General features: G+C 36.9%; 1 protein-coding gene across 7 annotated transcripts in view; it reads right to left on the bottom strand.

Moving 5' to 3' along the window:
• The window catches only part of LOC118270244 (protein Skeletor, isoforms B/C), a 67528-nt gene that overhangs the window by 27079 nt on the left and 25278 nt on the right, over positions 1-15171 (bottom strand). For 5 of the 7 annotated variants that reach the window (XM_050698107.1, XM_035585707.2, XM_035585711.2 and 2 more), the window contains exon 2: positions 13221-13674. In XM_050698107.1, coding sequence (XP_050554064.1) covers positions 13221-13299 — 79 coding nt within the window. In that variant the 5' untranslated portion in view covers positions 13300-13674. Of the gene's footprint in view, positions 1-13220; positions 13675-14054; positions 14287-15171 lie in introns of those variants that run through there. The other 2 variants (XM_035585708.2, XM_035585710.2) reach the window with 2 other exon arrangements.

Below are 15171 nucleotides of genomic sequence, written 5' to 3'. Positions count from 1 at the left end.
ATTTGACAAAAAAAAATACAATAATTTTAAATACTTAAAACGAATTCATCATCCTGGATGGACGATGAATTCTTCTTACAAAATCTGAATCATTCACGACATCCATTTTTTTTATGGAATAGGAGGCAAACAAGCAAACGACTTCAAACGAGTCACCAGATGGTATGATCAGCGCCGCCCATGGACACCCGCAACACCAGAAGAGTCACAGGTGCGTTCCATGCTGCGAATAATTCAATACATGAAAGCCAATAACTTTTTAATTCCAAAACATTACCTACCTTTGTCATTTCAAGTCCGAAACACTTAAATAAAACAAAAAACAAAATAGAAAATGCAGTGTCTCTTTCTAATAACCCTAAAACGCTACGTCATAACTCAGTTTTGGAGATAAACTCATCGCTTGGAGTTCCCCCGGGGTCCCTAAGGCACATTATCGTTATCACCGGCTGCCTCGGCCGTATTTATCTAATATCCTAAGCGGTATCTCGCACCCCATTAACGAATATTTTGATTGACATTCTCTACCCCCGAGATTTGCACGGAGAGGGTTGAATCGGGGGCGGTTTTTGTAGGGCTTGTAGTTTTGTGCCTTTGTGAGGATTTTCGGATATTGGTTCTGTTGTGATGCGAAGGTTGTGTTGTGGAAAACTCTTTTTTTTTGAGGATACCTATCACATATCACTCCGAAATGGGATTGTTTAACTGTGGGAGAGGAAAGACTACTTGACATTTGTAAAGATAAAAAAGAAATCCAAGTGTGGGAGAGTGTTCGACCGGAGTGACAACAAGGCCTCACAGAAAACCGACGTGAAACAACTTGCGTTGCATGAGTGAGGTTACCCAAACCCCAATCTTCCCAATCCTCGATTCCCCAATAACCCTTAAATTCCTAACCACCAAAAGGCCGGCAACGCACTTGTAATGCTTTTGGTGTTTCGGGTGTCCATGGGCGGCGGCGATTGCTTACCATCAGGTGATCCGTCTGCTCGTTTTTCGGCTTATACCACAAAAACAATTTGTGGATCATACAAAGAGTTGCTCTGTGCGGAGATCGAATCCGCTACACATTGCGTGACAGCGGGTTGTCCATTCACCGCACCAGTACCCTTAGTACGAGTTTGCTTTACGTTTAAAGTAATCGTAACGAGTGCGCGTTCAGCTAATTGGCCGGTGCGAATGAACCAACCAATCAGAGTGCCGAACGCGCTCTCGTTTCGTTTTTGTTCAACGTAAAGCAAACTTGTACTAAGGGTACTGACCAAATTCCGCGCTCGCGCCCGCGAGTTAGCGTGGACAAGCACATAAACCCCGACACAACCCCCTCCAGCCGCCGAGGGGCCGAACGCGCCCCCAACACGCACACTTAATACAGTTTTGTCTCGCCATTTCGATACTCGTTTGCGTCTCCGACAACACTTTTCTTTAACATGTTACCATTATTATACATATTCTTGTGGAAAAAGTCCTTTTTTTGAATGATAATTATTGTAATATTGTGCTTGTTATTTCTAGAGAGGGTAAGCAGTGGTGTGACTAATAAGTGCAGTGAAGTCATACTGCGTCCATAGTTTTTTACGAATTTAAGAATAAGTAGGTACTCATTTTAAAAATAACAATGAAACATACGAATCTCAATTTAAAATGAAACATACGAATCTAAAGCATTAACTGCCGAAAGAAGGCAAATCGTCAGTCAGGCCTCCGATAAGCGTCAGTCACCAATTTTTGACGTGGCGGTTAACGTGTTAAAAATAAGACAAAAAAATCTAAATACAAAAATGCAGACAAACCTTTCTCCAACTGATCGCTTAATTCTGACAATCCTATAAGACCCAGATCATTGTCTATTCACCTCATCATAATCATACCTTCCACATAATTATGGAAGATGTTGTAATAGTAGTACCTATAGTAGGTAGGTAAGTAGATAACGTTGCCCAGTGGCGCCCTCTCGGCCGAGTGACCCCGCCAGCGAAGCGTGCCCGTGATTAGTACACAGAATATGCGGACGTTGCAGAATCCTTACTTCTCGTGCTGCATGCTTTACTGGTTTTATGGGGAAGGATGGAGGTTATTATAGAAGCATCCTCCATCATGGGAAACTACAGAGGTGCTCAGTTACCCAGGCATGGTGGTAAAATCGGTATATTGTACGGATTTGGTGGATTTCCTATGTGAATTTGGAAATTATTTGAAAATTCAGTTTCTCTCATAGCAGTGGTCAATTGTTTTAGTATAACTTTCGTGAATACTAAATTAATTATTATGTTAGCGGCTTACTATTGTAGAGTAGCAGCGTGAAAATCGTCACGTCGTGTGTCGCGGAATGCTGCTCATGAATATGAGCCTCTAGGATGGCTTAAAACTAGTCGAGTTAACCATAACATAATAATTAATTTGGTCAATTACTATTGCATCTATACCTATTTCAGAGACTTTTATCTCCTCAAAGTTCCACATAATCAGACTCCGACCTCAACTCGGATCGATACCACCTTGAAACTCAGAAAACTCATTTAAATACTCAAGAAACACTTACTCCGGGGCCAGGGCCGAAGGTGGAGCATTAACAATAAGAATCCAACCCTTTTCTATTCAAATAAAATCCAATAGCCAATAAAACCTAAGGCTCCCGGTTTACTGTTCTCTTCGCGTTAAATTTTAAGGGTTCCAAGCGAGAGTGGTGCCTTTTCAAATGGTTGTGTTGTGTTTTGGTTTTTTAAACTGCAAATTGTTTCTTATGTAGTTAGTCAAAGATTAAGGGTGCTTTTCGACCAGAGATGTGCTTATGTAGTTGCTACGAAAATGTAATAGCTTAGTTATGAAACTATGTGACCGTTTCCACTAATACTAAACTATTGTAGCTGTGCGAGGAAGATACGCAGATCGAGTATGCGATGTATCGATAGTACGGAAGCCAATCATAGCACACAGTCAGTCAGTAACGGCAGAGTTTTATACAGATTTGTGATTCAAAATTATCATTCAATCAAAAATTTTGTTGAAGATGAAGTACAAAGTGTTTGCGTTGAATACGTATTCATATATGTTACACATACACATGTCAAGTTTACCTCAAGGAACCACTTCTAAAGTCTATCAATTTTTCTTACACTATTACTTCAAACATTACAGCTCTAAATAGACCAAGGTACTCCCTTATAATCCACATGAATGTTACCAAGGTGTCAAGTAAAGCACAAAAGTGAACGTGATACAGTACTGCAGCCAGTCGATCTTGAACTTTGCTGCATCTCACTCGCCTTGCACTTAGCATTGAAAGTGATCGCTACCGTCTGTCATATCTGGTATTATATTTAGACGTCCATTAATATAAATAAAATTGCAGTGAGCAATTAATTGCATCAATAGTTTTGGTTTATGAATTTTGTATCCAGAGAACATAACTTACCATCAGGTGTGATAGCGGCCAAACGTCGACCAAACAAACGTAAAAAAGGGAGCGTTAATTTTGTTGGTTATTCATTGTCTAACCAGATGACACCATCAATAGTGGCCTTTCAAAAATCAATGCTTTACAATTAATTGTATATATTAAAGGGATCTTAAGTATAATGGCACGATTCTTAAAAATTAAAACAATCCCCATAGAATTTTCTTTAAAAGAAAAATACATAATGTAGTTTCTGATCCAAAGAAAACGTCGTATAAAGCCGCAAATATCCCTAAATACGTTTTTAATAAACACGGATATTGTACCCTCGGCAAGTTGCTGCGTCAGGGAAGAGGGGGCTCCCCCAACAGGCACCGTGCACAATCTATAAGCGACCCCATTTATCCCATGAGCTCGTTGTATCAATCAAATCAGAGTTTCCTAACGAAATTCTCGGAAGCCGTAAATTGTATGCACCCTTGTCATTTGTCTGAAGACGGTGAAGAAGATATGGGCACCCTGCTTCTGGATACCATGAATAAAACTGTCTCTTAATTGAGTGACTGACTAATAGAAAACGCACAACCGATACTCTTGGACCTAGGAAGCTGAAACTTAGCGTCTATATTCCTTGGATAGCACTTTTTTAAGGTTTTCTGACTAGAACTAACCAACCCGTTCCTACTTCTGTTTTTAAAGTCAAAGTCAAAGCATTTATTTCAATTAAACCTAAATTAGGCACTTTTGAAACGTCAAATTGAATTGTCCGTCAGTCTATCTGTCAGTGAAGCTAGATTTTCAAACCGGAACCCTGGTGAACCCGCTGGGTAGTCAGCAGCACCAGATCCTTGAGTAGCACTATCGAAGCATTTCTCTAAATATCCACGGGGACGGTAAAACGAGAATCATCTTTCTACGAACGAAGTCGCGGGCAAAAGCTAGTGGCACATAAGATGTTACATTTGTGTGTGTGTGAGTGTGTGTAACCGTTATTTTCATGTGAATTGGCAGTTTCTTTTTTTATTGCGCGTGTGTTGGCCGGAATAGAAATGTGCTTCCTACGTAATGGTTCGGGCATCCTCTGCGGTTGTTTAAGGCTTGCTCGATACTTAGTGTTAGTAGTTGCCAGGCTATTTGTGGATTACTAGGGTTTCGTTTTGCTTTTTTGGCATAGGTCTCTAGGAGTAGAAAGTTGGATTGAATTAAAATGATGGTGGTCTACGATCTGAAGTGTTTTCTGCTGAACTATCAGGAGTCTGAACGAATTCTTTTTCTCTTTTTCATAGTGATTTCTCATTCCTATGGTAGAAATGAACCCGATTTTTTGTATATTACAAGTTAGGAGGAAATTGTTATTTTTTACGATACATCTCAACCATTTAAATAATGCTTTTATTTAATACCTATTTGTTATTCTAGACTATGCCTCTGTTACATTTATCGCCATGTCATTAGCCATAATACCTTTTTGGCATTTATAATATTAGAAAGACATTAACTATTTACTTAGTAATTTTATCGTACCTAATGTATAGTATTCGTAAAACTATTAATTCTAACCAAAATGTAAGATTAACCTTACTTTATATCTAAACACAAATATTACACATCTAAATGAACTCTACAAGTGAAGTCAAAGCCGTGACTTGTACAAGTAAACCTCCTCAATATCCTAGTTTGGGATATAAGCAGTGCGCATGTTTGTCCAGGGGGTGCCGGGGGGTGTGGGGGGGAGCCCACCCCCTCCAGTTTAGACAGTATTGTGTTTGTACTGCACTTTACACCCCCTCAAAGATGCGGTATGATATGAGCCCGTAATAAGCCGGCGGCGATGATTTTTAGTCGCATAATGATTGAAGGGATTTCGCTTTATTTTATGTTTGTAACGATTATTATTTGATTCTTTTATATGCAAGTTTCTGTGGTCTATTTCTAAATATCTTAAGTATTGCTAAGACCTTGAATAATATTTGATACGTACAAAAATCCAAGTCCTCTTTGGACATCTTTAAGAAGTCGAAGCACAAACATATTATGATATTTCCAAACAAAAATCAGAACTGTCTTGCAATTTACATTTATTGCCGTACTCAAAGACATTTATGATGATGATTACTAAAACTATTCCTTAGTAATGATTTTGTTCAGAAAACAATTGCGAAGGACAGATTTAAGTAACCATTAAATGAGTGAATACGGGGGTTAGCCTTTGTTCAATGACCTTTTACCTATAATTTAACAATCAATTAACAAATTCCATCACTAAATAAACAAACAACAACTTTTTAACAACAGAAATAGAAGGACTGTTCAATATAAAATAAAATGTTCTACAAATTAAAATATCATTACACCGTGACCTCTACAACACCTTTATAAATAACTTTTATTAATAAAAATGAATTCTAATTTAAAATCACCTGAATGCCGCATCCAATGCCGATCAATTAGACATCACGCGATTTGTGTATTAATAGCGATAGAGGTATCAACTACAAAAATGCCGCATCCAATTATTCCTTACATCACTTACATGCATGAATATGTATGTAACATATTATATTATAACATATATTAAGTATGTGTATGTACGAGGGCGGTGTGATAAGTTTGATATAAATAAAACAAGGAGTGTGCTTTATTTAAAAATTGTGACACTCTTATTGTAAAGTGTTGAGGCATTTATGAAAAAATATTCACATTATTAGGTCATATATCTTCGTGCTCTGAAAACCGAAAATACTCAGTTCTCAGGTACTTTGCCCATTTAGAGAGTATAGTCCCAGATTCTACCAAAGAAAGAGGCAGTTTTTTACAACCATAATATAGCTTGGAAAGATGAATAGTTTCATGGTTAAGTAATAGTAACCCAACATGCATGGTACAGGTAAAGAGCTACTAAAAGCTACCTCTACCTCCTACCTATCTTTTAATTATACTCTCATCATAAGAAGCCTGTCAATACATTTAATGTTTAAAAAAAGCAAACTTAATTCGCACAGCAACACTGTGGAATGAGTTGTCGTCGGCGGTATTTCCGAACCGATACGACCTTCAAACCTTCAAGAAAAGAGCGTATTCCTTTCTAAAAGGCCGGCAACGCATTTGCTGCTCTTCTGATGTTTCGGGTGTTCATGGGCAGTGCTGATCGCTTACCATCTGTCGTATGCTCGCATTCCATAAAAAATGGCCTTACCATATTATATTTCTTTCCTTCATATTATTACCTACATAGTTTTTTTTATTATTTTATTTTTTAAGAAACATTGTCCCACATTAGAATTTTCTCCTGTGTCGGAGGTGCGTTTACAAACATACAATTTCACATGCACATGACACCCAGACCCGAAACAACAATTTGTGGATCACACAAATAGTTGTTCCGTGCGGGAATCGAACCCGCTACACGTTACACGGCAGCCAGTTACCCAGCCACCGCGCCAACCGTGCAGTCAAACTTATGACTGTGAACTTTTAAAATCTAAAAATTCAGTAAGTATTCATTTATTATCAACACAGGAAGTTACGCGGTCGTCTAATAAAATTATAGGTACGCTAGCTAGGATAGAAACTTCAGATTATAAAGCTTAAGAGATTATTTGTTTCCTGGTTTGTAGTTTATATTATGTATAGTTACCACTGCGGTTTGGTTTAGCTGGCACGTGGCACGTGGTACATTGTACGCTTTCAACTAATCTGTTCTGATAGATACTGTTGATGCATTTTTTTTTTTTAATTGTTCTTGTACTACATAGACAACATAGTTTCTAAAGATATTTTTTGAAAGTCAAAGTCAAATCACTTATTTTAATTAGGTAATCCTAAATTAGGTATTTTTGAAACTTCGAATTGAATTGTCCGTTAGTCTATCTGTCGGTGCCTAATTTAATCTAATGATAGGATACAAAACAACTAACTTATTTTTTTCCGGCTTACCTCACTCACGTAAAGCTGTTCATAAATATGAGCTCTCAACTGGCTTGACAGTAATCGAGCTCCTCGTCAAATAGTTACGTGAGTAAGTCGGAAAACATAATAGTTTCTTAGGTATGTCTCACGAAAGTTAGAAAAAAGAATCATACAACAAAAAAAATCGGTTAAAAAAAATCATATTATGTTAAATGAACAATTAAACCTTATCTTATGAAGTAGTGTAAACAATATTAAATCCAAACTAATTTCTACTATCAAAATAACCTCTTCATACTCATATTAGAAAAATCTGTCCACAATTTTCGTTTTAAATCGAAACGTTACAATATTACCGAGCTCCAATAGACTATAACTTAAGTTACAACTACAGAACGGATTGTACGAAGAAAATGAATAACTGTTGACACGTGGGAGCAAATCTAAGTAGTTCGTGATTTACTGCATATTGCATACGTGGGGATATGGCGCAGGCGAGCGGTACTATGGACACGGAGCTTTTAGATTTATTCTAGTTTATATTCGAACGGTCTGTCTCTGGTCTTACTTGCTGGTTGTTGCTTAAAAAGGTGTTTTGACTTTATTAGTAAGCTAGGTTAGGTTAGGTGATTGTTTGCAATTACACAGATAGGTATTTATTTAATCTTGAATGTACACAATACAATTAAATAATGGTATATAAGGCGAACTAAATGCCATATGGTTTTTTATTGTTTTTGTAGCTGATGATGAAATAATATTTTTTTTTGTTTCGGCTCTGGGTGTACGAGTAAATGCATCCACGACACAGGAGATTAATTCTAGGATGGGGCAACGTTTTATTAATTTTTGAAGCTGAAAAACTCCGTTGATTTTGAAAATTCGTATAGGTTAGATATTCAGCTACATTCATTATAGAACACTCGCTTTTCCACCTTATCCTTAATGTCGGATCCAAGAATATAAAAATAAAACCCAACCCATACATTCTACCAGTTAATCTGTCTCCTTACTTAGCAACAGTTCATCAAGCCAATCAAATGCCGACTAGCCCAGCAAGATGGCCGCCAAATGAGTTGAAAACAATGGCGGGCTTAGCTGTTGGCGATATAATCATGTCCCTGATACCTGATAGCTGATGGTTCCCAGCCCATCCTTGTAACAATGAGGCTATAACCTCTCTGCTGTTCTCATGAACACAACAAGCACAACAATGCACAATGCACAGACAGTAGAAACCGTCTCGTTGCGAGAAATCAAACGTTTACGAAAGAAACCTGAGGTTTGTAATGCGTTTTGCTTGTTAACTGTTTTGATAAACAAACAAACATACTTGTTTAATTTTATTTGGATACCCATATATAATTATGATATACTAAACTCAAACTCAAAATATTTATTTGCATGTTAAAGTAGGTATTACAGATCTCAATTTAAATGTCATGTACATCTTAACGGCCTTTTTCAGGCGTTGCAAATTTTTACTTAACCAAGGACTTAATACAAACTTAATAGTAGTGTTTAGACTAGGCCACTGTTTGCACAGCTACGTCTAATTTTTTCATTTGTATATGGGAATTTTGTAATGAATCTATACACGGGGGTTTCCAGATTCCTTGCTCTTATAAAGAACACATTACAACACCACTTTGGCCCAATCCGGGTATCGCACTCAAGAGCATTTATTTGCTATCTACAGTCGTAGTTATACGAAAAACGATAATACCACTAAAAACTAAACTTGTTACATAGTAATATTCATTTAATATTAAATGAAGATAATTGTATTTGTTTTATATCATTTTGTTAGTTTTTGATCTTTATAGTTTAGTTGTAAATATTATGTTATACCTCTGATGACCACATGAGCTTTTATACCTGAGCTAATCGTTGGGTTAAATCAAGTTTTTTATCGTAAATCATCAGTACGTGATGACGGAGTGACCTTCACTGCAAATTATGTCACGATTGTGTACCGGATCTGTGATTCTGTGGATCATCATCGCCATGTCAACACAAGCACAGAGGCTGCACAGATCGCCATGTTAATCACTTTTTTGTTAATTAGTCAATAGACTGTGTTCGTTTGTTTTTTTTTATGCTTTTGAGGGTGTTAGTTTTTAAACTGACATGATCACGAATGAGCTGATCATCAATTCCACAGTCATCCGTGATCAGGGCGCTTGCAACAGTAGCAAAATATCGAAAACTCACAAACACTATTCATATGGTAAATATCCCGTTTTAAGTTCTAATGATATTACTTTTGAGGATGTTCTCCTGTTTGTTATACAATACTGGATCAGTGACTAAAAAAATACTGAATTGTCCTAAAAACATAAAAATACATAACCACCTCAACACTAACGCTAAAAACATGTTTTTCCCAACACTAATATATTTATCACAAATCTAAACAACCAAAAAAATGACCTAGATACCTATCATATAAATTCCCACAACTACGTGACATCACCGTTCCATTCATAGTTTCAAAGTCACCATACTTTGGATGCCCGTCACAAGTCAAAGTCAAACTCAAAAAAATACTTATTTCAAATAGACCAGAAAGGCACTTTTAAATGTCAAACCAAACATTACAATATTAAAAAAAAAACAAAATGTCTGTCTGTCGGTCAGTCCTCTAGTGAAGCTACAGTCAGTATGTCACAATAGCAGGTCCCTTACAGCTCTAGTATTCCCTCACATCCCATACCCAATGTTTGCAAACCCTCCCTTTCTACTAAACTCAAACGGACAACAATCCCACAAAAAAAGTTGTATTTCAGAGGTCCCGAAGTCGAAACCCCAAAGAGTAACCTTTTCCCTCAAAGGTCCATGTGAAAGCGATCTAAAAAGTTTAAATACTAAGGTTTTTATGAATAAGGGACCGATTCTCTCCTGTCTTTATACTTACTGGAGTAACGTGGCGCTTGTTAGGCTCTGAAAGGGTTACTAAAGATGAAAAGTCATCTAAAATGACGAAAACTAAATCTAAAGAGAATTGGTTTTTTTTTCGTTTGTAATGAAGATAGAAAATCAAATCTACTCGTATGGTCATAATTATCTGTCATATCTCTTGTTTTATTCTCTTGGCTTATTTCTAACTATGTTTATTGAGTCTGACATCTTGTTGAATATCAGAATTTTACATGAAGCGACTACCTTCTGCCTTCCTCAACTCGCTTAGGATAGGTAAGCAACCAAGCCAAGACTCCATAAATTAACTACAGCAAGAATTTGAGTAGGTAATTGCTTAAGATATCTACGTCTTTCCCCGAATCAGTGAGAGACACAGAGCGACCAGATCAAAGACACGACTGAAATATTTTGTACACATAAAATATCATTTATTAATCATGTCCTACTGATCTAGGTATTTATAAACGATGTGACCGTGCACGTTATGTAAGTCAAGTCCGTGCGGGCAAGGATTACCGGTTCACAATCTGGATCAATAAAATTATTGCTAACGTCGCCAGGGCCGGACCGCGAATGTGCGACCCAGCGCTTTACAGAGGGGCGCAAATATTATGTAGGTACAACTTTGGTCTGATTCTTGTTTTTATTTTGAAAGAAACATTTGCTACACGAGTAAGATAGACGAAGAAGAAATTATAGAAGAAAACACATTGTGCCAACCTCAAGTAAGTAACTTGAGATTTGGACATACCTAACTAAAGAAAATTCACTTCAACCTGTTTGACATTGAAAATTTGTTTGTAAATGCACCTACATAACATTAAAATATCCTAATATGAGCTATGTTTTATACTATTGTGTTGCCCTACCTTCATTAAATTCATTATGTAACCAAACAGTTACGTAACCTTGTTGTTGAACTTAAATGCTAAATTAAAACGAAACATATAAATTTAAACATGTAAATTTATATAGAATCAACACCTCAGTTAATATTTATACAGCCTTTAAACAAATGTCTATATTAACTACGTTTTTTTTTTCAGTCACACCAATATGATTATTTGCACTTAATAAGATCAGCGACCCATTACGTCTTTGGGGGCCCACAAAACCAACCTAAGTCCGTCTCTGTACATAGCCCAGGCTGTCAGCTAACACCTGCGAGCTAATTAATGTGTTCACTAATAATACAAGTGTCACACGTGTCCCCGTGTCTAATAATATCGAGTCTACGTGATCCGTCTTTCATCTAGCTTTAATTAAATTTAATTGTTTTCCTTATTAAATGCTTTTTATAGATATCCTGGATTACGTCACAAGCTTTTAAAGATTAAGACAGCTTAGTGGTTGTTGGTGCAGTCGAATGAGATTTGTTTTGTTGTATCGTCGTCTTTTATCCCCGAAGAGGTAGGCAGAGGTGCATGTTACGGCACGTAATGACACTTTTCATAATTTGACTTATTAGTCACAGAGGTGACAGAGGGTTAGCCTATTGCCATATAAGTACCGATACTGGACACAATTCCAGCTTACGTGCTACTACTATTACTTTTACTACTACAACGTAATTTTCGAAAAAAAAAAGCCCCATAATACTTTGCCCGAACCGGGAATCGAACACGAGACCTATTGCCTGGCAGTCGCATTTGCTACTACATGACCAACGAGGCAGTCCTTATTTTGTTTAATTCTTATTCTTATAATTTGACCAGAATATAAACCCGCTTCCCACGATATTTGACGAAAACTAATCGTCATACAATCAACAATTTTCTTAACACCTATAAAAAATGTATGCAGCCAATTAATCTGCTAGGAAAAATATAAGAATATGAAGTACTTACAATAATATTCATATTCATATACGGCGAATTTAATAATTAAATTCTCTAGCTGTAACACTTAAAATATACATTTTACGAATGTGTCTGGTTCTACGAAAAATATAAAAATAAAGGTGGGTGATTTCATACGGAATTTTGAAAGCATTTCTACGTTGAAATGATTACATTGTAGTAAGTCAACTGGTACTTAATTATACCCTTATTTTTCGATAATTACTACTACTAATTACGGTGATCATAAGTGTGGCCGGACAAGATGTCTCGGGTTCGATTCCCGGGTCGGGCAAAATAAGACTGGCCTTTTTTCGGCTTTTTAAAAATTTCTCAGTAGTTGCACGGAGTCTGAAATTGTGCCCAGTATATGGCAATAGACTCACCCCCTATTACATGGGACTTATAACACAAACGGTGAAAAGTGGGTGTACATTGTATAGCGGCATTACGTGCCGTAATGTACACCTCTGCCTACCCCTTCGGTGAAAAAAGGCGTGACGTTGCAAAAATAATTACGGTTGATCCATTTCGAAATAATAATTCCCAGCAAATGTCTCATACAGACATTATCCTCGAATCCAGTAATTGCAACTTTATGTCACAAAATGAGATGACTGCTCAACATCACCTTAAATGGACAGCTAGAACCATATTCCTATAAGAATTGATATGATGTAAGAATAGAAGCATACAAATATGAATATCTGATGTCAATGAATCGAGAATATTGAATGATCATTGTGTAACGTCTCAATGGAAATCTCGAACTGGTCCGAACTAGAACACTAGGCTGCATACATTACCCACCTTCGGCTAGTCCACGCTAAAATACTACTTATTATGTAACAAATCTTTGATATTTCGCCATGATTTATTGACATTTCTGGCAGGGTGTCCACCCGATCCAAAATTATCCAGACCTTTCCTCCCTCTGAACTTTAGCGATAAAAAACTTAAGGAAAATTTCAAACTTTAAATAAAAGGGCACTCGCAAAAAACGTTAAGATTAAATTTAAAGTAACGCGATACTGCCTTCAGGATCGTTACCCTCGTTTAATTTTAACACTACCTAAACTTTTCTCAAAAGCGGTTCGTCTTCACTTACTGAAAAAAAAAGAAACTCAAACACAACAACAAGAAAATCGACTTACCGGCGACGAGTATCAGGAGCGTAACCGCGAAGCAGACATGCGGCATGGAGCCGCGCGGGGGCGGCACCCTCCCCGCCATTGGCCGAGCGATAGGGGCGGTTTAGCTACAACAACACAGCCTTCACCGCCGAAACCTTCTTACTACACAACTCACTCCACTCACAAAAAAAACTAAATCTTGACAATTATTTTGGCGCGTACTCTTGACTTTGACGTTTTGATTTTTTAAATGCGATGATACGTTCGCGCTCAGCCGCGGCGCGCCACAGACTACACTTTCACTCGCGCTCTAAACGCTGATTGCGTCATTTGTTTACTTTCACTATAATCAGTCACATTCGAGATATTGTTTACGTTTTTCATTAAACTTACGAACTATTTATTGTCGGGATACAGTCTTGGTTCAGAATTGGCAGAGTGCTGGGTCGACATGGGAACTGAATTCTGTTGGGAACTGATAGTAAGAGAAGGGTTAGAGAGGTCAATGAACTCTTCAGCTTTAAAATTAAAAATCTAGCTTTTAAGTATTTTTAACAAAAATATCCAAAAGCTAGCTCAATGATTGAAACTAAAAAACCGTTTACAACAAACTGGTGCGTCGTTTATTCTGATTTTTTCTCGAAAACACAAGTTTTTATTCGCGAGAGCTCTTCTTAGGTAACTGTGAAGGACGATTGTTGGCTTGGAAACGTTGCATAAGCGGAGCAGTACATGCAAAACTAGGCTACAGATTATTATTATCCTAAACCTTAATTTAGCAAGTCCTGTGTACCACAAACATTCGTGAATCGTGACTGTTGAGCCGTTAAAATGCTATAACCGTAATGGACTCACCTGGCGGGAACATGTTCAAACAGTTTGACTCATTATCCAAAAGGTCAACAAGTTTATTAATATAACCACGATTACAATTAACGCTAAAACTATTTGAGTCTGCCTGCTATTACTGCAACATTGATCTGGAGCCATTTTTTATTTTTTTATCCGTAGAAAAAACGAACACAATCACGTAATTTATCTTTTATAGCAGAATAATTACTGGAAGTTAATTGACTATGAATATTTTATGGGAACTTAGATGTGTAATGTACAGAGTGATTGCTAAAGTAATCTGATTTAACAATAAACTCATCCGTAAAGTAAAGCTTTGCTCACAATCGTTGCACTAGCGAGGCCATGCATTACAAACAAGCATTGTTCTTAGACACAATATAAAGGCACAATTAATACAGAAATAATATGATAATATGAATTCCTTTTTATTTATAATCCCTACTAATATCATAAATGTGAATGTAAATCTGTCTGTTACCTCTTTATTAATATTAACATCCTATCTCCTTCTCATTGTGGTAAAACCGCGGGTAAAGGTTAGTATATGCGCGGGTAAATGATGGTATAGCCATACACATGAATTGCCTATAATAATTATACTAGATGTACGTACCCGTAGTTTCATCCGCGTGGGATAAGGGACACAAGTAATTTATACCAATCACTCTAGAGACATGGAAGAGAAACAAACAAGCAGACAGTTTTTTAATATTTATGACAAGAACGATTAAAAGGGTATCTACCTATAAGTGATATGACATTAAAACTGTAATTTTAATAAATAAGATTAAACGATTGTATTGCTTTCGGCAACGCATAAAATACTTTTATTATGGTATAGGAGACAAACGAGCAAACGAGTCACCTGATGGTAAGCGATCAGCGCCGCCCATGGACTAAACCGATTATGATGATTTTTCCTAATACAAACGACTCCACAAACATTTTATTGACCTAACAAAATTCTAACAAAACTTGGACAGGGAAAGCACAAATAAAATATAGAATCGATTGACAATAAATCCTTATACAATTTAACATGAACAAAAGCTAATACCTACTCGATTGTAGAGAGTTGTTAATGAAAACCGAGCAAGCGATGCACTAGCGCACACTG

The sequence above is a fragment of the Spodoptera frugiperda genome, chromosome 13, assembly GCF_023101765.2.
Source record: "Spodoptera frugiperda isolate SF20-4 chromosome 13, AGI-APGP_CSIRO_Sfru_2.0, whole genome shotgun sequence".
In the NCBI taxonomy this organism is placed as follows: domain Eukaryota; kingdom Metazoa; phylum Arthropoda; class Insecta; order Lepidoptera; family Noctuidae; genus Spodoptera; species Spodoptera frugiperda.
The sequence above is the reverse complement of the archived record's forward strand: the minus strand, read 5'-3'. Positions and strand labels throughout refer to the sequence as shown.